This window comes from Bombus fervidus, chromosome 11 (assembly GCF_041682495.2).
Source record: "Bombus fervidus isolate BK054 chromosome 11, iyBomFerv1, whole genome shotgun sequence".
Classification (NCBI taxonomy): domain Eukaryota; kingdom Metazoa; phylum Arthropoda; class Insecta; order Hymenoptera; family Apidae; genus Bombus; species Bombus fervidus.
The window spans coordinates 12,562,443-12,584,514 of record NC_091527.1 but is presented as its reverse complement, the minus strand read 5'-3'; the positions used below and the strand labels follow the sequence as shown (position 1 = coordinate 12,584,514).

At 38.1% G+C, this 22,072-nt stretch overlaps 3 protein-coding genes across 8 annotated transcripts in view; 2 read left to right on the top strand and 1 right to left on the bottom strand.

The window, feature by feature from the left end:
• The window catches only part of LOC139992592 (protein Wnt-7b), a 120,396-nt gene extending 102,873 nt beyond the window's left edge, over positions 1-17,523 (top strand). For 2 of the 4 annotated variants that reach the window (XM_072013549.1, XM_072013545.1), the window contains exons 3-8: positions 12,854-12,968; positions 13,363-13,434; positions 13,577-13,664; positions 15,697-15,876; positions 16,606-16,921; positions 17,061-17,520. In XM_072013549.1, the coding sequence (XP_071869650.1) occupies positions 12,854-12,968; positions 13,363-13,434; positions 13,577-13,664; positions 15,697-15,876; positions 16,606-16,921; positions 17,061-17,212 (923 nt within the window). In that variant the 3' untranslated portion in view covers positions 17,213-17,520. Of the gene's footprint in view, positions 1-12,853; positions 12,969-13,362; positions 13,435-13,576; positions 13,665-15,696; positions 15,877-16,605; positions 16,922-17,060 lie in introns of all 4 variants that reach the window. The other 2 variants (XM_072013547.1, XM_072013548.1) reach the window with 2 other exon arrangements.
• Positions 17,524-19,788: 2,265 nt separating this feature from the next.
• LOC139992205 (regulator of microtubule dynamics protein 1) lies at positions 19,789-21,423 on the bottom strand. Of its 3 annotated transcripts, XM_072012851.1 has the most exons (5): positions 21,157-21,422; positions 21,013-21,044; positions 20,737-20,934; positions 20,429-20,677; positions 19,789-20,347 (listed from the first exon to the last, which is right to left on the bottom strand). In XM_072012851.1, exons 3-5 carry the CDS (start codon positions 20,875-20,877, stop codon positions 20,000-20,002), a joined length of 738 nt encoding a protein of 245 aa, XP_071868952.1. In that variant the 5' UTR covers positions 20,878-20,934; positions 21,013-21,044; positions 21,157-21,422; the 3' UTR covers positions 19,789-19,999. The 3 variants fall into 3 exon arrangements, with proteins under 3 accessions (XP_071868952.1, XP_071868949.1, XP_071868950.1); XM_072012848.1 differs by lacking the exon at positions 21,013-21,044 and having other exon boundaries at positions 21,157-21,423; XM_072012849.1 differs by lacking the exon at positions 21,157-21,422 and having other exon boundaries at positions 21,013-21,150.
• Positions 21,424-21,861: 438 nt separating this feature from the next.
• LOC139991993 (retinol dehydrogenase 13) overlaps positions 21,862-22,072 on the top strand; it is a 1,734-nt gene continuing 1,523 nt past the window's right edge. Inside the window, exon 1 of the mRNA XM_072012436.1 lies at positions 21,862-22,013. Coding sequence (XP_071868537.1) covers positions 21,937-22,013 — 77 coding nt within the window. The 5' untranslated portion in view covers positions 21,862-21,936. The remainder of the gene's footprint in view (positions 22,014-22,072) is intronic.

Genomic DNA, 22,072 nt, shown 5'->3' with positions numbered 1-22,072 from the left:
ATGAAATTGCTTTCGCGAGATCGCGAAATTGCAGGAAATCTCTTACCAAACGTAGACTCTTATACGGTTGCATCGAATAAGGGAGGAAAGCATAAATCTTACTGACGTCTATCGATTACATGGTTATCGAATTTCATCGGGAATATGGAGCACGATCCAAAGAAAGGATAACCAACCGAAAGATAGAATTACTAGACCTGTTTCTGGTTGGTTCCATTATCGAATGACGTACGAATAGTTCGAGATCGTAAAAAGTTTCACATTTGCAGCGATTTTCCGCTACATTTTCATTCTTATTTGAAGAAATTTGTAAGATCGACCTACGACGGGTCATGAAAATCTTTATCTTTACGTTCTACGACTAGATAATCTTTACGAGCATAAATTTTTACCAAATTGCATCGCAAGACAAGTTAAGAGTTAATTTAAGAACGAGACAAGATCTCTAGAAAATATTAACACGATTTATGGTTTAGCGATAGCGATAGCAAGAAACATAACACGTTTTTGTAATTGTATAAGGCAACGAAAGACTCTTAATTACCTCGACAGGACACGCTAAATTTACAATGAATTTTGGTAACGTTCTATTTAAATAAAAATTGCCTGTTCGTAAGATGCGCGGATACTTTTGTGGCTGATCGTACACGTGTAAACATTTGTGTAACAATACTAACAAAAATGCTCGAGCATCGTAAAACAACTCGCGTCAAGTTTTCAAGATGTAACGACGCGATTATGCTAATGAGGTGCTCGCTTCTCCGCTAGATTGAGATTTCGCTTAAAATCAGATATTTTCCATTCGGTCGAAACAGAAGTTGGTGTTGATATATGATTATCGAGCTTCGAAACTTCGCGGAAACTCAACTACCGCGTTTAGATCGTTCGGATAAAAAATACGCGACAATATCTCGAATTGATCTAACAAAGAAGTTGGTTGGAAACATTCCACATAAATAAAGCAGGCAGTCAAAAGTGAAAAAAGATCAACTTCGTTTTTTATTGGTTTCACGATTTCCAGCCACGTCGTTGATATTCGATTCTCGAAACAAAAAGATAAATTACTCTCAGAAGTACGTTTAGCGTGAAAAGTTGACTAAGTAAATATTGTTAAATTCGAACGTTATCATTTTTCTCTACTTTCCAATTTTGGAGTTAATCGGTACGGCTTCCGAGTGGTTGCAATAAAACTCGATAGAATCTGGGGCATCGCGAAGGATCTACGGCGAGATTTTTTGCGAATCGGTTGGCTTCTCGACCGACGATAGAGCGACCTTTTGGCCAGGTTGGTCCGAAAAAGCAGCGCCGTTCCACGCTGGCACGCCCAGCGCCAATGAGTTTCGCGTTAATGACTATTTAGAAGCACGATGCTCGCGTGCAGACGAACGGAATTAATTTTAAATTCGGTACACCGGTGAGTCACTGCACCACCCGAGCAACAAGAGGCTAATGACTAACTGTGCTTAATCACAGGTCAGATTTTTTTTTATCAGCCCGCTTCGTAGAACCGGAACTCGTAGCCGTTGTTTTTCAAATTAGAGAAAAAAGATATACGATTTCGCACTGATGGAGAAATCGTTCGTTTCTCTCGTCTTTTAATCTGATTTTCTGAACACCTTTTTTATGTAAATTTTACGCGTGAATTATGATACGCCATTAATAATCTTTGAGATTATATAAAAACCGGTCGTTGAGTTGTCAAAGTTTTGAACGTAAAACGTGTATATCGGCGAAAGATAGCTTTTTAAATTAAAAATTCGTTAATTAAAAATTTCGATTCTCGTTGTAGATCTTTTCTCTTTGGTGATCATTTTTCGAAAGCTTTTGAAGATATCGACGATACACGAATAATCGAACGGTCGATATAAAATAGTTTAACGCGGCGTAGGAATAAAAATAAGAAATCGAGAGTCGAAAAATGCCGTTGCTATTGCGATCACGCTTTAATATGACGCACGATGTAAACGTTCCCATTCGAGTTGGTTTTCTAACAGCAGCTATACTTCTCTTGGGACGCGATAACGTGCGAGGAAGAGTGTGAATTTGTCAAGTTTGAAAGGACGCTTTCAGTCGCCCTTTTAAACGATATTGCTCGGAATAGCGCGTTGCTTGGCGAAGGTGAGAAAGATAAAGACTGAAATTCAGACTTTTGCTTAAGAGCCGAGTTTTGAGAGAAAAATAAAATCTTGCGATATATAATGCAGAAATAACTGGACACTTAACGAGAATACTACGAAGGATGCTAATACGATTTAAAAGAACGATGTATAAAGTTAAACATTTAATATTTTCATTATTTTCATACGTTAATTACCAAATGCGATATAGATTGAATTTTACGTTTATTTTGTAAAACTTTGCTTCGACAGAATTTACTAATATTAGTTCGGTCTCTTCTACTTCCACGTCTTCGATATCTACCGCCCCCGCCCCTCAAAAAAAGCCAACAGAGACAAATGAAAAATCATTGAAAGTGGATTATCTTTCGTTAGACAAATTGAATCAGCTGGCGGATATCTTTAGGAACTCGATCTCTTCTACGATAAGCAAAGCTGAACTAGAAATCTGTTTAGCAATTTTTCTCTCCCGAGGGGTTGAAACGACTCGCATAATGGAAAGGGGAAAGAAGACACCGGAGCTCGGTATTTTATTGCTTGGACGCGATACGATCGTGCTCGTTACCTTTAATAAGATCGCTCGCGAGGCATAAAATCGCGAGGGCATAATAACAACGTCCCGCGAGCGCAACGCCGGCCACGGACAATGTTATTGTAGGTGGAAGTGTGACGCATCACCGTTTTGAAATACTGCTATCAACGTCAGGAGCCGGAATGATCGCGGTCGCGATCGTCCTGGATGCCGGACGTCGCGGAGATTTAGCGCTTGTCAGGACCGTTTCGTTCCAGTTTTACCGCCGCGAGCGTCTCGGATCGCTCGTATATCGCCGCGCGCTAATTAGGCGACAGCTAATTAGCGTGTACTCTCGCTGTTGCGGCTCAATCGTCGCGCACGATAACGCACGAGAAACGTCGTGTCTTGGCAGCGATCGACTTTCGAACAAACGATGCTGTTCCAGGACTGGTCTTCGACCGGAGTTTCGATCGATTTGATTCGATAGCGAAATACGTAAAGGTGGAGTTTTACACGATATATTAGGCGCGTGAGGCTAACGTAGCGTATGCTTGTGCGGCGAATATCGCGCTTTTCTTTTCCACTGAATGGTTTTCGATTCTTTGTACGTAATAAACTTTGTACGTTTAGTTAAATTTCATTTATCGACGTTCATCGACAACTTCGTTGATAGAATCACCTTACGGCAGCGGTCTACCTAAGTCGATGTGGACGTTGTGTCCGACGGTTACAGCACCAACCTTAACGGAATTTTTTCGAGTAAGCCAGAATGGAAATAGAACAGGGGATAAATTAAACGGCGAACATGAATCGAGCTTGTCTTCCGGTTACAGAGAAAGATCTCGTGATTATCAAGTGCAGCTCCATAAACGCGAAGGATAATAAACTAACGCTCGCGAAGCGACGTAAATCATTGGTTCCGTCCGAGCAAGCGTGCGTTCGGTTCGCCACGATCCTGGCTCGATTCGCGCGTGAAAGTAGACCATTTGCCAACAGCTTGTAGCGTAGAGACGCCGGTCCTTTGAGACCGAGGTCCCTTCGATGAAAACGAAACGGTTTCAGATAAGACAGAGATCTATGTTGCACTTGATGACATTATTTCTAACTGATTCTTAGACTTGTAAAAATGTGGAAATACGAAGGATACGAGGAAAGGAATTTTGCAATTTTTCAACTTCCTACAATTGCACGTTAACGGAGAAGATCGAAAGAAAGCACGACGATGTACGTATACCTTTCCCTATGAGACGTTAGTCGTATAGTCGATAAAAATGAATTCAACGTAAATATTAATATCGTGCTTTTCGACGAAACTTAATTTTTCTGATCGTCTTTTCCAATAACCGATATCAACCGTTTCCGACTCACCGAAAAAGTACAAGTTGCTGCTTAACCAACGACAAATCGTACCTATACCCACGCGTGCAACTATTACAGAATTGTTCGCGAGCGAACATTTCGTATCTCGCAAGAAAGTACACGTCGAGAGTGGTTCGTAAAGCGTAAACGCGCATAAAGCAAAGACGACAGCGACGAACGATTCGTCGATCGATGACCATTGCTCGAATTGGTTAAGATATTTTCAATTAAAGATTTTAAAGCAAACGATCGTGCTTCCATATACAAAATAGTGAGAGTAACAGATGCAATATACTCGTGGCGTTTCCAAGATCCAAAGACGCGGGAGGAGGTAATCGAATAGTCGACGCCATGACGAAATCAAATTTCGTTATTAAATTTTAACTGGTACCCCTCGATCATCGTAAACAATCGCCCACGTGAACAAGGCTGTCGCTTATAAATTTCTCGAGGCCATCATACGAGTCACTTAAAACACGATGATATAAATTAAAAGACGTCCGTATCCCACCGATCGATCGCGAACACGGCCCGTTCCTTTTTCGGCTTTACACCATGCTTTATTGCCTCGACTTAGGGTACCACCGGTTACGTGTTAATTTAGAAACACTCTCTGTCGATGATTATACTCGTACCGTTTTTACTCGAACACGCGTAGATTCTTGATAGCAGCGGAGATTAAATATCGGAGATTTATGTTGTCGCTCGCGAGCGTCAAGAAATTTTAATTAACTTTTTATATTTATATGTTCTAGCCCAAGAGACGGAGAAAGTCTCGATGAAAGATCGATTTCCGATTTGTATTCAACGTCTACATTTCGCGTTACGCGAGAGTCCGTCGTACGTTACAGCTGCTCGAGGCAACAAATTTCAATGTGAATCAATAAACTAAACTTCTCTCTCCCTAATCTTAACGATCGCCGCGATTTATCAAAAATTAATAAACTCGAAATACTATATATATTTATAAACCCCGCATAAATTTCACCGACTAGTCAGATATTTCGAATCTCAACGAGGACGCAGCTTCGTTTATCCTTCGTAATATCTTCGGACGTTAATAAGGACTCGAGAAAGAAACGCGATATAAACGCGTATACGCGCGACCTTGTATAACGCAGTGCGCAAATAGATCGAGGCTCGCTGTTCGAAATCAGCGTGCGTTGCGTCCTAATATGGACGCGATGCTCATTTCGCGTTCACAATTTACAGCTGAAATGAATTTATGGAAAGGCAAGCGTCCTCCATTTCTTCCGCCCGTTCCAGCAGCCGCCGCCGCCGCCGCCGCCGCCGCCGCCGTGGACGCCGACGAAACGATAAATTTCCCCGTTACCCTCTTCCGACACTAAATAGATGTACGCGCTGCCGTCCTTTGACATAAACGCTCGAGCATAAATTCATCAGGCCCGGGACCGATCCACTCGCCTAACCGTCCTCCGCGTCGCCGCGCATACGATCCAACGTCCACTCACGGGGAAAACGACCTGTTGCTCGATAAATCGACGCCAACCTCGTGGAGGACGATCCACGGGACGTTGGCTGACGTTACGACGCCTGCGAAGGTAATCTTCCTGTCAACGGCGAACCGTGGCCGATTGTTATATCGTTAGATCGTGTTTTAGATTATACTTTTTATCGTTTTATCTCTATCGCGTCCATTAAGACCTTTTCCAACCAATTATATTTTTCTATTGGCAATTTCTTACGTCCAAAGAGGAAACGAAGAGTAGGTAAAACGTTAGGTATACTTATGCCAGTATTATTTACGATAATTAGTAAGAAAGTTAGATCGAGACCGAGGGTGTCATCTATCGACCCGAGTAATTAAGAAAGTAGTTTTTGAAGGTGAGAAAATAATCGATCGAAATTTTCAACGATATCTTTCAAACGTTCGTGAAAATAGAAATAATTGTGAAAACTCCGTAGATAAAAAAAAACCAACTTCCTGTACTGTCGTGCGTTTCTCTGGAAACTTTGTTCACACGGTATATGTAAAATGGATAAAGCGAAGAAAATCGTTGCTCGAAATATTTCGAAGAGCGCGACTTTTATTCGGGTAACTGGTATAATGGTTAGGGGAAAAATTCGCTCGAGTGAAAGCGAACATTTTATCGCTAATTATATGTGAAAGTTGTATGAATGAAAGTGGAGACCGTAAACATTACCAAACAAATGATAAAATTCTTTTTTAACGGGATTGTTCCGAAGAAAAAAAGAAATTCGCGCTCATTAACGTTCAAGGTCCCTATTCGGTAAACTATGCGTTACTCTTATTATATAATTAGCCTTCCTTAACGCTTTACCGGTAGCTCGGGTACAGATCCTCCCTGGCGCCGGTTCTGTTTCGGTTTAGACTCTTCGATACCATTCTTTTCGTTCATGGCGAACGGTAAGTTTTTCAAATCGGTATAAAACTATGGGAGCTTACGAAGTAACGAAACTGGCGCAATCGGGCAAGGTATCTTAGTACTAAATAACAAATCACTGCTCGAATAATGAGAAAGATTGTCGGCGACAAAGAGTTGATTAATAGGCTATCGGTCGGTAAGCGTCGGCGACAAGAACGATTAATCGGCTATCGGTCGGTAAGCGTCGGCGACAAGAAACCGATTAATCGGCTATCGGTCGGTAAAGTGTTAACCGTGTTACAAATAGAAGACGGTATAAGTACAACAATCATAACCGTAATGCCTCTGTTTAATTAAAGAACTCTTCCGTTGCGATACCGATGACGAAAACAGGCCTTTACCCTCGTTTTGTTGCGTGCTAAACTGGATTTTATGAAACAATAAAATAAACGATTTTCCTATATCAAATAATTTAATCTGATATAATGTAATAATTTATTATCTGATACACTGATGCACCAAAACGGATAAAGAATTTCAGCACCCACGAAAATGACGGAGACTCTCCTACGATATAATTCTGCGGACGTAATAAATTCATAGACGATCGATCACCGATGTAAAACAGAAACTGCGACCAAGATCCCCTATAGCAATGCGATCCATAAAGAATTTCAGCACCCTACGAGACCATAGAGACTCTGTTACGAGTCTGCAGATATAATAAATTAATAGATAATTGATCAGCAATGTAAAAGAGAAACTCCAACCAAGATACCCTATGGCAACACGACCCATAAAGAGTTTCAGCACCCTCGAAAATAGTAGAGACTCTCTTACGTCTCTGCAAATGTAATAAATTAATAGACGATCGATCACCGATGTAAAGGAGAAACTTTAACCAAGGTTCCCTGTAACAATACGGTGCATAAAGCATCTCAACACCCTCGAAAATGATAGAGAATCTCCTAGTCCTCTGTAATCGCAATAAATTAAGCAGGCAATTGATCGCCGATAGATCGAAAGAAAAATTACGACACAGATCCTTTAAAGGCATGCGAGAACCTACACGTTACAAAATCACCGCCATAAAATGATATCAACCCGTGTCGAAATTACTACTTAAAAGTCGAAAAAAAAAGGTTCAGGAAAAAGGCAAGTAAGAGAGAGAGAGAGAAGAAACGTTCGCATAGAACGCGTGCTACGGTAATTTATATGGAATACGTGAGCACGAATCCTCCGAAGCATTTTCGACTCGGCGTGGATGTCGCGTGCTACATAAATTGGATGCATCGAGACACGCGGGAACGAGCGGCAGATACCGATCTGCTCGTTGGCGTCTTATAAATCAACGAGCCGATCGGCAAGAGATACGGATCTTTGCCGCGTTATAACCCGTGACTACGAGTCGCTTGGCCGATCATGGCGCCCGGCGTGAACGCGTCCATTTTCCTCGTCCATCGGCCGTCAGAGCGACGAGGACCACGTCGAAGACAATAAGAGCATCGAGGGTAGATCACGAGCCGCATACCTTCGTGTAGTCGCCTGCACGCGATGTATTTCATCGGTCACTTGGCGACGTGTTTCTTGACTCGCGTTCTCACGTCACTTTCACGCGGAGAGGTAAAATGCAACTGGAGGATGATTTAATTTATCCGGTTGTTGATGTACGATTATGTTGGAAGGCATTTTCTAGACACAGTAGATATATACGTTCGTAGATATCTTTACGCGTACGATCATCGACACGAGAACGATTTACGTACCTTTCAATTCGAGTATTTTTACGAGACGTTTTGCTTTATTAGCATTTTTTATTTCGATATTATTTGTTGATATTGTAGCGTTAACGTTGTAGCAACGTAATACATTATCGTACAACCGAAGCTAGCAAAATTATCGATTCGTTCTTTTTTTCGATCGTTTTCGGTCACATCCATAGAAGGGAATTTCTTAAAAGAATATCGCGGCGGAAGAATTAACGTAAAATTTAAATAATTGGCGAGCACGAGAAACAAATCGTTCTTCGATGACGCAATAACTTTTGAAGAAATTAACAAAAATTCCAAAATTAAAGTAAAATTGCGGCAACGGACAAAGTTTAGAAATTTTAATCAAAATTCGATCGGGTGTAAGATATAATTTGTAGAAATGTTCTTAGGGATATAGGGATATAGGAAAGTTTAGATCAAAAATCTTTCGTTAATGAGAGATTCGTAAGAAAATTTGATACAAATACGCGTAATAAATATTTCGCATCAATCGGCCAAACCAGTTATTCTCCTGTTGCAGTGACATAATTTTTAATATGAATCTGACAAACTGCTACAAGTAAGACACTGCGTAACATTCGCGTCAAAGCTAAAACTACGGTTTCGAACTGTACGTTGAATTTCCAGTTCGATACAAATGAACAGCTGTATCAAAAATTGGGAATAAATCGAGGCTAGCTTATCGAGGAAAGATCGTAACAAATATATCGAATTTTATTCGAATGCTCTCGTGCTGTGTTTCGAGTAAGCATAAAATATATATACTCGTCTATCATGGAGAACACTTTTCTGCGTTATTATTAAACATGAATTATTCATACATACGTTCCCGATAAATGTTTTCACGTTCATAAAGGATGTATCGCATATTTTTATATGCTCGTTGACAACGCTTATATTCTACCTTGTCATACTATTTTACCATGAAGTTTTCTCGCCTGAAATTATTCCTTTGATATAACGTACCGGAAGATGCATGTATAATCAAGAAACATACTATTAGGTGAACCATGATTCTTAATCTAGAAACATACATCGCACGGGTAATCGAAATATAATCCCCATAACGTAAATCCAAACTTGATTTTATTTACACTTCGATTTACACTTTCTAAGATTATTCCTACTCGAGAAATTAAACTGTCAGTATCTTGTGCGTTTATTAGTTACCGAAAGTTTCCAATATTATACATTCAGTAGTGTTGAAGTGATCGACGCTTCTAGGAGAACTCTACGTCTGGTCTTCGGTTTTCTCAAACGTCGAGGTCATCGATAGCGCATAGACAAAAGAATGCGTCGACGACAGACCATAAGCGGCATCTTTTAATCTCAGGGTAACATTGCTAGCGCGCGGATCTGGACCAGCTTACATTGTATTCCACACTTTGTGCTTTACATTCACAATAAATATATACTTTCGATACCTTACAATTTGCCCATGCGTTTCTTTGATTTCCACATATATCGAATAACTTTAACAAGCAGGTAGTACTCAAAAGCACAATAATTTCCATCTGTCTATCGATCGAACTTCATTCTGGATAAAGTTGAATAACAATATTCCAAAGAAAGCAAAACCATTTGCAATTCGGTAATTCTCGGTAATTTTCGGTAATTTCGGTAATTTCGGTAAAAGTGAATTATACAGTTAGTGCTTAAGCTTAGCTAAATCCCCAAGACAAACGGTAATGTTTAAATTCCTTAACACGTTCGTCCCCCAACGTGATTCAGCTATTTCCTGCGGGGCCCAAATCCGACCGCCGGTACGCAGAACGTAAATAGAGCGACAAGTAGGAATTCATCGTTTATCGCCTTAGATTCATTATAAAGAAAAGATTATTTATTTCTGAAATGGAGAAAGCGATAGGCTATCCAGCTAGCGTATTCCGAGGGATCTCGTGACATATATCTCGGATCTTTCATTTAGTCGAGAAGCATACTCGTGAGACGTACATCGGTGATTTTTTTCATCGTCAAAATGTTCGGTAAACAGCGTGAAAATATATTTGGAAGCGAGGAGAGTAGTAATAACGGAGTCTAACTATTTTTCGAAGTGCCCAAAATCACCCCAAATGTGTTTGAAATATTTTAACGAATACCATACGATATAGGATAATGTAATATATTATTCAGAATATAAATTAATAAAAAGTATGGTATAATGTGTTTTTAATATTTTTATGTTGTATATCCTATATATAATATCGTATATTTAATTAATTAACTCGAACAAGAAGAGCGTCACCATCGTTTGGTGACGGGGCCCCCACGATAGTATACCCGTCGCATAAATATGTGCGACGTGGCAACGAACGTGTTAAATTCCTCTTTGTTCTAGCAATAAACCCTTGCTAATCCACCGTTCCATCGACCCTTGTAACGAAGCCAATAAACGAAATAATCTACAAGGTTGAAAATAAAGTGACTATCGTTTCTTTCGCTAATTAAATAAATAAATAATTACTCGGAATGCGAGAAAACAAAGGTGTTCGGTTATCAAGAGTTCGATATTTTACTGTTTCTTTTTCCGGAACAATTTCGATCGTGGAACAAGAACCGGTGCACCGATCTTTGCTTTCAAGGTAACCGCCACGACAACGTGGATCGATCAGAATCAGCGGCAAAAATCACGTCAAATGACTGTAAGGTACATGCCACGTAGTACATACCTCTGTTCGCTTTCACGTTGCACATGAACGCGTGACCGTGAATTTTATGATTCGATCAACGTAACAAACATCGATCGATGTTTTCGTGCGATTACTCTCTTAGAAAGATTCGTTGTAATTATAATCGGGTCATTTGAATTTCGTGTCTTGCCAACGCAATGATATACTTTATATTTACGTTACATAATATACATCGTATAGAATACAAATGATTACAAATTTATCGCCGGCAGTCTCTACGTCTATGAACAGTAATAGATTCGCGAACGAGTAATTTGTAACGTTTCTAGGATTTAAAATCATTATCGATGGAATGGGACAAAACGATTCCATTTACGAAAAGGAAGTTAACGCTGAGAATGTTGCACGAGCAATTCGCAACTAGCGTGCAAGTCTGCAAACGGATATTTCGTAATATCGTTAAAATTGTTAGCGAAGGAACGAATAGAGAACGTGGCCAAAGAATGTTTGGAAATTTTTTCAAGGAAAAGAAAAAGGATAGATACCTAGGAAACTAGTTCATCGAAGTTGAAAAGATCGAGCCTACTTCGTCGTTGCATTAGGACAATGAAAATGAAGCGAAACCCTTAATCGAGAAATCAAAGCCACGATGTGTACCACGATATTCGATGCATCGTGAAGATTGCTTTGTCAAACTGCATAAAATCGCCTGCGGATGCATCGGATGGCTCTTTGCAGTTTTATTTCACGCGATAATTAGGCGTCGGTGTAAAAGGCGAAGCTGACGTTCGAATTAAAGTTGGCCGAGGTTGATGGCTGCCAAGCGAGCGCAAAATCAACTTGGACGCGGGACGGTATCGCGTAGGTGTTTGGAACGAGGAACGAGCGAGCCGAGGCGAAAGGAAAGGGGAAAAAAAGAGGCAACATCGAGAGAAGAAAGGAACGCGGCGGTAACTCATTCAGCATGGCAAACGAGCTGAAAGAGCTCCGCGGGTAATTAATTGTGCTAGCGCTTTACGCGACCCTACGTGTGTCGGAAAGCTGTAAATTAGCGTGACGGAAACGCCAGGGGACAGTGTGGGCTTGCGCCGTTGATGTATCATGCTTGTCGACGAAATGAAGTAGATCGGATCGCGCGACGTGGATTAAAACGTGCGCCACGCGGACGAATTGGGCAAAAATACAGCCTCGCACTTAGTAAACGTCATCTTCAAATCGCGCAACGAAGAACGTAGCTTTTCTTCGCGAATGTAAAACGAAGTAAAAGCAATAATCCAAAGTTACAACATTTGCGGAGAAAGTCGCGTCTTTTTAGTCGAATTAAAGACTGCGAATATTTATGCGTTTGTAGAAATTTCGAGGAACGCGTATAATATGCAAGAGTACATAAAACGTTCATAAAACGTACATATTCTCGTTGTCGTATTTAGCAGATGAAACGAATCTCTTAGATTCTAGTTCTTTAAATGGATTCGTACAAATATGAATCTGCATAGCCATTCGCAGCCAAGTTGTTGGAAACGATAGAATTCTATTTGCATAAAGTACGACAATTAGAATAAAACTGGAAAATACTAGGAATTCTACGCGGAATAATTTCGCGTAGAGTCATTTCGCTCTGTAACGAGTATCTAAAAATTCAAAAATACCAAACCTTTTAACGTTTTATCGAAACTTTTGTTGCAAAGACTCGCGTTGGATCTTTCAGCGTATATTCTGTTTTCTTTTTTTCTTTTTTTTTTTTCTATAAATCCTATTTTCCAACGTTTCACGAATAGATACATTTACGTAACGATTAATAAGGTTTGGTATTTTTGAATTGTTAGATACTCGTTACAGAGCGATTGCCAAACACCCCTGGAACGAACAAAAGAGTAAGTCCAGGTGCAGCGGGACAGACAATTAACGCTTTCTTTCGAAAACAGCTTGCTCTTCTTTGTATTGTTCCGAGGATGGTACCGTCTATCGTAACTCTATCTGTCGCGCGTTCTTACCACGTTTTTACGTATAGCTGAAAATCCCTACACACGTTTCCTACCTATCGTGCAAACTGGACAGACTGGACTGCTTCGATGCTAGATCTAACAGGAAATTTCTCACTGATCTATTTCAGGAAGCAGGGAAGCAGCTTTCACGTACGCAATAAGTTCAGCGGGTGTAACGTACGCCGTGACCGCAGCTTGCAGCAGAGGCAACATCACCGCTTGCGGTTGTGAACCGACCGTAAGGTAAACTCGTTGTCGTTGCTTTTACGCTTTTCTTTTTCCGCCGGTTAACGCTGGTTATCAAAGCGGCTATGTATGTACTTGAAAGTATATTCGAAGGTCGTTCTAGTTTCTGTATCACGCGAAATTACGATTCCATGGGAGGGTCGATGAGAGATCGTTGGATGATATCAGTTCGCAGAAACGATACAACATTTTCAAACGACCTGATAACATCCGATTAAAAATCGAATTTCTTCGAATAGAAGCACAAAAGTTGTTACGTACAGCGATAAAGTAATAGCTTCCTCGTAAATAGCTTCACGCCGAACGACGCAGAAATTTCTCGACGTGCGCTTACCTAATTTCCAATTTAATGAAACGCTTCTTCGTCAAAGTTCGGGTGTTCTTTTTACAGGACGAGAAAGGAGTTGCCGGCAAATGGCTGGGAATGGGGCGGTTGCAGCGCGGACGTCACCTACGGGATGAGGTAACGATCATTAACCCGATCCGTAATGAATTCGTAGTCGGTTCCCTTTGCACGTGTCACGTGCGTGTAAAACCTCTATGACGCTGTACGTCACGACAGTTGTTATACACGCATGGATTTTAATATTATAATTTAATGTTAGGTTCGCGCGTAGGTTTCTGGACGCGAGGGAAGTCGAGGGTGACGCGAGGAGTCTGATGAACCTTCATAACAATAAAGCAGGACGGAAGGTGAGTAATGCCAGTCACCCGTTAATGATTCATTCCTTTTAACGCGCAAAATGTAACAGAAATTTTGTTAAATCAACGTGTCTGTATATCTGTTCGCTATCTTATCGCCAATTATTTTCCAATAATTTTAATTTAACAGTTTGTTATACCTCGTCCAAGTTACGTATAATATTCTCATATCGATCGTATCGTTTATACACAGGCTGTGGAAAAACGTGGATATACGTTCGTTATACGATATTTATTGTAGAAAATATATAGAGAACGATTTTAAATAGCGAGAGAGAAAATGAAAGATGTTCGTGTAGAAAAATGTCAACTGGTCGTGCATAGATATTTGGTGTAAAATTAAATTTTCTATTTATAACTTGAAAAATAAAGGTCGATCGACGATTTCGTACGCGAATCTTCGTTCGTTGTCCTGAATTTTTTAATTGTCTAAAAATTGCCTTTATATATATTTTTCGATAGCTTGTGTATCTCTCTTGCTGTTCGAAGATATCGTACGATCGAAAGAATTGTAATTATTAACCTAGATTTGGAAATTTTTAACAAAGAAAAATACCGTATGATAAATATCTTGCAGCAAACAAACTACCCGCATATCGATATTGTCGAAATTGACAACCTTTGTAAGTACTATACGAAGCAGGTAGAACGGGTGTTCTAACGGTTTAGTGTTAAGCCAGGTCTAATATTCGCACTTTCTTCTATAATCCGTATAATAGGGACTTAGAGTCCCTAGTGATGTTTTGTACCGTAAGTTAAGTAGTGGATAAGTTAATCAATAGTTTGGACAATATTTGGTATTAGAGGATAGGTATACATAAGGATTAAGGAACGGAAATAACCCAACTACTTAAAATGTATGCGGGCCGTCTTCTATATCCTTTCTACGAAGTTACGATTGTTTGACCTTTTGAAAATATACGAAAATGAAACTTCTTTGTTGCTTGAAAGATTCGTTCGTTAAGTAAAATATCGATCTAGTGGTTCGATTTTCTCGGATCAGAAAGACTAGTATCTGGGAATTCGAGAATAAAACGTATATTCGTAAACGGGCCGAGGTGGTAAAGTTAAAATTAAAGTTTGCGGGAAAGGATGGAATTCTGTGCCGCGGGTAGAACGCGTAAATGGCCAGGCTTAATTGGGGAAAGTTCCCGGAGCTTTCGTCTTCCTCGATGGGCTTTATTATCGAGGCGGTAATAAAAACTCGCGTATATCGCGTGGTTGCCCTCCGCGTGCACGTACGATCCGTGTACAGACGCGCGCCTGCTAACGATTTATTCTTAACGTCGATCGCCTCGCCGCACCGCATACTTTATGCTCCAGACGATTTTTTTCAACCCACCTCTGCACCCGCCCCTCACCGTCTCCCGATAATTCGAAATGTAAACCAGTTTTCTGAGCATACGCGTCCATCTTCGGACACACAATGAGCGAAGAGACGGAGAAACGCGTGCATCCAACAGTTCGAACACGGTGCGAACGTGTTCTAATCGTAAGAGAGGAGTTTCGCAGTTTTTGCAAAATCGTAACGTTCGTTCGTCGGTAACGATTCAGAATGTAATAGTTGAATGTGGCAATTTATGTTATAAAGACGTAGCGTTTTAACCCTTTCGTAGGATATCGTTGGAGCAGCAGCTACCACAGACTACGATCGATGATTGGCGCAAGAATGATAGAATTACGATATGAAAATGATAAATGTAACTAACAACGTATCACGAAACGAATCACGGAAGTACGTGCTTGTATTTTCCCGATTGCCGACTTCGAAAGATCGATATTTCTTTACGATACGAATATGAAAATCGTACGCTCGTGGAGAATAATTAGCCAAGCTTTAAAATAGCGAACGATAGCATAATTATTTCGCGGTTTCGTAGGAACGTAACTTAAAGAGTACGCGTCGATCGCATTCGATGTATAATCGATCGTTAACGTAATACGAAAGATAGAAATTTGAAATTATACTGCTATAAATGGCACAGATTAGATGCTGAATTGCGTGAGTATTGTTTCATTGCAGATAGTTAAAGCTCTGCTGCAAACAGAGTGCAAATGTCACGGCGTGTCCGGTTCTTGCACCGTGAGAACCTGCTGGCGAACCTTGCCTAGTTTTCGTCAGATCGGCGATGCACTGATGAAAAAGTATTACAGAGCCAGGCCCGTGATAGCGATTACCCCACCGCCACCCCCTACGATGCAGGTAATTTCTGTAAAAGTGGGTCGACGTTGCCAGAACGTAACGTATGATCATATTCTATAGACGATTGCAACGCTAAACGATTACGTCGCTACATATGATACGCCTATTTTTCCACTATGTTGCATGAATATATAGAATTAATACGCGGTTAGTGCGTATAATGTAAGTGCAAAAATACAAATTTTCTGCGAGAATATAGAAAGCGATTCGTTAAGGATAGGTTAACATTCTTTTACGTAGTTAGTAAATTATTAGCAACGATGGAAATAATGTTACGCTTTCAATGATAATTTACGTTTTTTAATATTTGATATCGATATCGGAAATTAAATTGCACAACGATTCTTACAGATACGAGTTGAATCTTTTTATACGTACGTTCGGTTAGCGACTGTAACATTTTCTTACGGCGAAATTGTTTAAAATCAGAAACTATGTTTGGAAAATAGTAGGACTGGAAATATTTGTGAATTTCTATTTATAGATGTACAAACTGTAAATGTGTTCTCAGAAACGATAGTCAACAGGAAAATATCATAACATACAAAACGTTATCCTAATCCGACTACCTGCGTATTTTGACAAAAAAGTACTTAACTATTTTAGAAGCTATAACGATGCTACTTCTTATGGATTTAGGCGCGTGAAAATAAATATTCGAATATAACATAATAATTGGTAAACTATTTTCACGAGTAATAATTTTATCGTTTCTTGGTGTTCTCGTAGAGTTTAGATACGTTGCATTCAACGTTGACCGAAATAGTGCCGATCTTGGGGAACGACGCGAAAACTCAGGGAAAACCAAACGACGTTGGAAAGACTCGACACGACCGACAACCCGCAAAGAAAACAACGAAACCAAGGAGGTTACACTTGGTATTGAAAAGGACAAAGTTGAACGGTGGTTCGAGCGTGGGACAAAAAAGGATTCCAAAGAGAAGCGATCTTATATTTTTACAACCCTCGCCTAATTACTGTGAACCAGATTTAGCGCAAGGTAGTCTAGGAACCCAAGGCAGATATTGCAATCGTACTAGCAAAGGTGACGTACCGTAATATGACACACGTGATATTCGACGTTCTATCTTTTTATCTTTTATCGTTCTATCTATTTAACGAAAAGCTTCGTAGTGTTGCGATATCTTAAATTTAGATGATCGTAAAAGCGATTAATGTTTCAGGTACGGACGGATGCGATCTAATGTGCTGTGGTCGCGGCTACAACACACATCAGTTCACAAGAACGTGGCAATGCAAATGCAAATTTCTCTGGTGCTGCCGCGTGCATTGTGAAACGTGCACAGAGCGTACCGAAGAGTACACATGCAAATAAACGTATTTCGAACGTATTGGCGATTTTACCCATGTAAATATATGTAATAGACGTAAGAAATGGCGACGAGAGTTTCTCTACATCGATAATATCCGCGAACTTTGTTGCATTTCGTCGGAAATTATTCAACATCGACCTCGACATGCTGTTCCTGTAAAGTTAACGAGCATAATAACGATAATCGACAAAGCGTTCCTTTTTCTGCTTAATTTAATCGACTTGTATGCTTAAGACGACGATAGGTACGCGATCAAATTCAATTTTTCTAAAGCTCTCGTTATTTAATGTGATAGTCGACAGTATGTAATTGTAGAGACGATATTCAGTCTGTATATTCATGATAATAAGCGAATTCTCATGATAATAAAATGCGAAAGGTGAATGGCGAACTGTCGAACGTTTAATAAGGGATAGCTTTGTGAAATTCGAAGAGCTTGAGTTACCCGTTTTGGAACGATATAAAACCATATAAAAGAAACTGAACGAACCGATTTGATAATATTAATTATACGCGAATAATTAAGATAACTTCGATTATTTGTCCAACAACTTATTCAACCATACACGCTGAAAATTGAAATAATACGTTGAAAATAATAATACGGTTGAAATAAAAAGGAATAAAAATACCTTGAGCAATATAAAAGGATAAATATCTAGTTTATTTTATATTAAAATTAATTGTTAAAAATTTAAATAATTAATAAATCCAAGAGCATCGAAATTAAAATTTAATTTTCGATACTCGCATTGATCAATTACTGCTGTTATTTTCTACAACTTAATTCTATAAGCAAAACTTGTATCAATGTACGTTCGTAATAAAAATCGAATAATATCCTTTTTATATCTACTAGAAATGAATCATCTTTTTAAGCAGAAGGAAAACGGGAACTATTAATGCTTTTGAATTATATTAGCTACCTCTTGTCCTTTCCCTAAATCTGCTTAGAAGGGGTTTACGACTAATCGTTACCCTTTGCCAAATACCAACGACAGAAAGCTGTCCCTTGATAATAAAATATATTCAAAGCCAAACGATATTTACAATGTAATCTTCGGAATAGCTCAAGCGACAACTACGTCGATCAAATATTTCGCTGCTGTACTTACTATATACTTAATACGACGACTGTGTAATTAATGCATAAGAAATAATAAAGCGATGGTAGATGTATCGTTCAATGTTTCAGTATATAATTCTGTATAAAGTATATTATTCGTTCGAATATATTTAAGCGATATATGTACTTCGAATAATTCATAATTATAATATTAGCGAACTCCTATGAATGTAAACACAAAACATAAACTACCGGCCGAGACGATTATTGCTCCAATAGCCCAGTGGTGATAACCATGTAACCCATATAGAAGTAACACATAAATTATTATTTATTAAAAAGCGTAAATTAAAAAAAAAAGCAATGTATTCGCTTCCTACTCGATGACTAATAATAAATTAGAATCGCATTTTTCTTCAACTCTATTGTGATTGTTTATCCTCTAATGCATTCTCGAACTTTCCATAATTGAAAAGAGGGTGACGATGAAAGACCTGAGTCTGTCCATTAAGCAATATTTCATACAGCAAACAAACAAACAATTACTTGGGTTTTACCTACCTGCTAGTTAGGGGCCCCCCCAAATGCCCTACTCCATGTTGTAGTAATACACATGGGACCCACCGACGTATATAAACCCGGCACTTAGCTCGGAGGTGTCATTCTCAGTTCCAATATCGAGCAAAACGTTCAAAAGTTCTTCAAGTTCGGAAGCGCATAGATTCTGCAATTTTGAAAATTCTTCGCGTCTAGTAGTACTTCGAGTTCGAAAATTCTTCACGTTTGGAAGTTCTTCGCGTTTGGAAGTTCTTCAAGTTTGGAAGTGCTTCACGATTGGAAGCATCCTTATACATCTTCGTTACATTTGGAGCAGTAAGTATTTTATTTCCTTTCAATCGTTTCTTCCACTGATTTTTCAAACAATTCGTAAATTTTATTTTTTTTTTTTTTTGTCTATTTTATTTTTCCAGATTGTGCCTTATAACGAAACGATGGCGGAATGTCGACTTGGATTTGACGCCTTCCACACCGCATCAATAGATCCGGAAAATGTACCATTGGATTACGTTGTGGTGGAGTGTATTTGCCCGTGTGGTGAATACACTACGAAGTTTTGCCTACATCGTATGATTTTATACCATCTGATTGGAAACGTGCCAAGGGAGCTAACCGGCCCTATAATGCGCCGATGTCTTCGTTTGCTCTCTACTTTGCAAGGAGAAGCAATTGTAGAGGCTTGCAGAGGGCTAGAGAAAACAGAAGAATCTCCTGAGCGATAATTCGACTTGGAAACTACTTTATTAAACAGTGATATTTGTGACAATTAACATTAACATTTTGACGCTTTAATTCTGTTACAATATATCTATTTAACTAATTTTTGCGAGAAAGATAGTTTAACATCTGTATATCACATATTGTATATACGAATTTTCTTCAACTGCTATTAACTATTTAAAATTTTCTACATATTACATTTTAAAATAGAACATTTTATAAAATATACATATATATAATAGTCTTAAATCTTCAAATAATTATTAATATCTTAGATGTTGCGTATAAAAAGCTCATCACACATAAGTTGTACTCTACTTTATAGTAAATAAATTTTATACTTCTACTTAAAAGATAGATTCTAAATTTACTTTATCCCTTCAATTCCATATCCTATAATAATATCCATTTATCATATAATAGATTATAATTTCTGTCAAGTTTGTTAAAATTTCTTTAACAACTTTTGTGCTTCCTGTTTAGCATCTCGATCATCTTCGTTCTTTGCAGGATATTCAAGAGCCATTTTTAAATATTTCATAGCTAGCTCTTTTTGATTTAACTTTAAGTAGGTTTTGCCCAACATTAATAAATTTTGACTATAGAAATTGGGATCAATTTCCTCTGCGGTTTCAAAATATTTTAGAGCTTCCTCAAAAGATGAAGATGGTGGTTCTCCAAATATTACAGATGCAATTTTTCTTTGATACCACGTTAAATCAGCAACTTGATAGCACCAAGTACCAAGCATGTACATAAGTGTTGGTTCTTTTGGATTTAGTTCCATTGCTCTCTACGATATTAAACATATTCGATACAATTGCTTGACATCGTGTCAGGGAATGAAATATTAATATATTATCATGAAATATACCAGCATATGTTTCTTAATATTATATGACTCTTTTATTTGTGCTTTCACTCCTTCGTAAAAGGTCTTAGAATTAAGAAGAATCGATGCCCATTTGTGCGCAGCCCAATTATCCTCTTTTATTTCAAGTGCTTTAAGTATTAAATCATAAGCTTCGAAAATTAATTTCTTTCCGTCTACTTCACTCACAGTCTTAGACAATTTATACATTGCTCTACACAAACGCCATATAATTTCAATATCACCGCTATCCTATAAAAATGTTCAGTTTTGTTATCTACGTTTATAAGTGACATACATAATGTAATTACTTTATAATTTATTAGAAGGTTATGTATTTCCTGGTATTGTTCTTGCTCGTATAATGCATCGGCTTTTGCTATTAGAACTTCTTTTGTAGTTATGACTGTTTCATTATCACCCTTCTTCTTTGTAAGACTCCAAATACCCATAGCAGTGAACGACGATATGGTACATAATTTTGTTGTTAACGTGTACCGATTGCTGCTCTAATAATGAAAACTAATTGAATAATTTTGTATAATATATTAAAATTTATATATCATTAATATTAACATTACACTTACAATTTGCAAGCAGTCAGATTATCAAGTTAAAGCTAATATCGATTAAAAATAGAAAATTTCTCTGGTTGCAATGAAGTTTAAATATCTTATACAATAATAGAAAAGTAATAAAAAATAAAATCGTGCTTAGATATAACTCCAAACCTTTCGTGAGGATTGAAATCTTCTATGAATAAGCGTTCTTTGTAATACTTTTATATCTTTCATAACGAATAACGCTCTCCGTAGCGACATATTAAATTATAATATTTACAGAAAAAAATAAAAAATTTATACAATATACAACGTGTTCGGATTTGATTAATAATGATAGATATAATTCTGACAGCAAAATCAGAACATTCCACGTCAGATGAGAATCGAATAAAGTACACAAACATTAAGAGACATTGACAGATATCGATACTGAAAACGATATTTTCAATTCGATGTATCGTAAAGGTTTGTGTGTGTGTGTGTGTCTTCTTTTATTTTCTGTTACTATCTAATACGATCAAATACGATCAATTATATAAAATATAAAGTATACAATTTTATATTTGCGATAAATACATTACACGTTTCTGAGTATTAAATTTCGCTCTTTATTTTGGATCATCCAATATCCATGACTTGACATGTATTAATTATGATTAACTATGTTTAAAATAATATAAATCAACAATGACAATAAACTAAGAAAAATTATAATATATAGAAATGGACTATTACATTTTAACCAATGTTATCAAAATCTATTGTATAATTGTTTCATGATTGAATTATTACAAATTCAGTTTTGCCGTTTACATTGAGATACACGTGCGTTGTGTGTTGTATATTACGTAAAGGAAAAAATAAATCGTACGATGTTTTATTAAATTAATTCTATTATTTCTAAAAAATTGCCGTTAATCACTGTTGCACTTTTATTTATTTAGAAAAATGTTTGCGGCTGTTTCAAAACCTTTTTATATATATTCAGCCGGTATAACCATCATTGGTGGAGGTTACATACTTAGGTAATGCCTCTATATTTTGCAAAGAAATTATTCTTTTAAACTGCGTTTTTATTATAGCA

Bases quoted from the DNA above. Each gene is read 5' to 3' on its own strand.
- LOC139992205 (XM_072012848.1), bottom strand. From the start codon at position 21,246: ATGTCGCTACGGAGAGCGTTATTCGTTATGAAAGATATAAAAGTATTA. The intron at 20,935-21,156 runs GTTTGGAGTTAT...TTTCATTATTAG, and splicing joins GATTTCAATCCTCACGAAAG to AGCAGCAATCGGTACACGTT. The intron at 20,678-20,736 runs GTAATTACATTA...ACATTTTTATAG, and splicing joins ACCTTCTAATAAATTATAAA to GATAGCGGTGATATTGAAAT.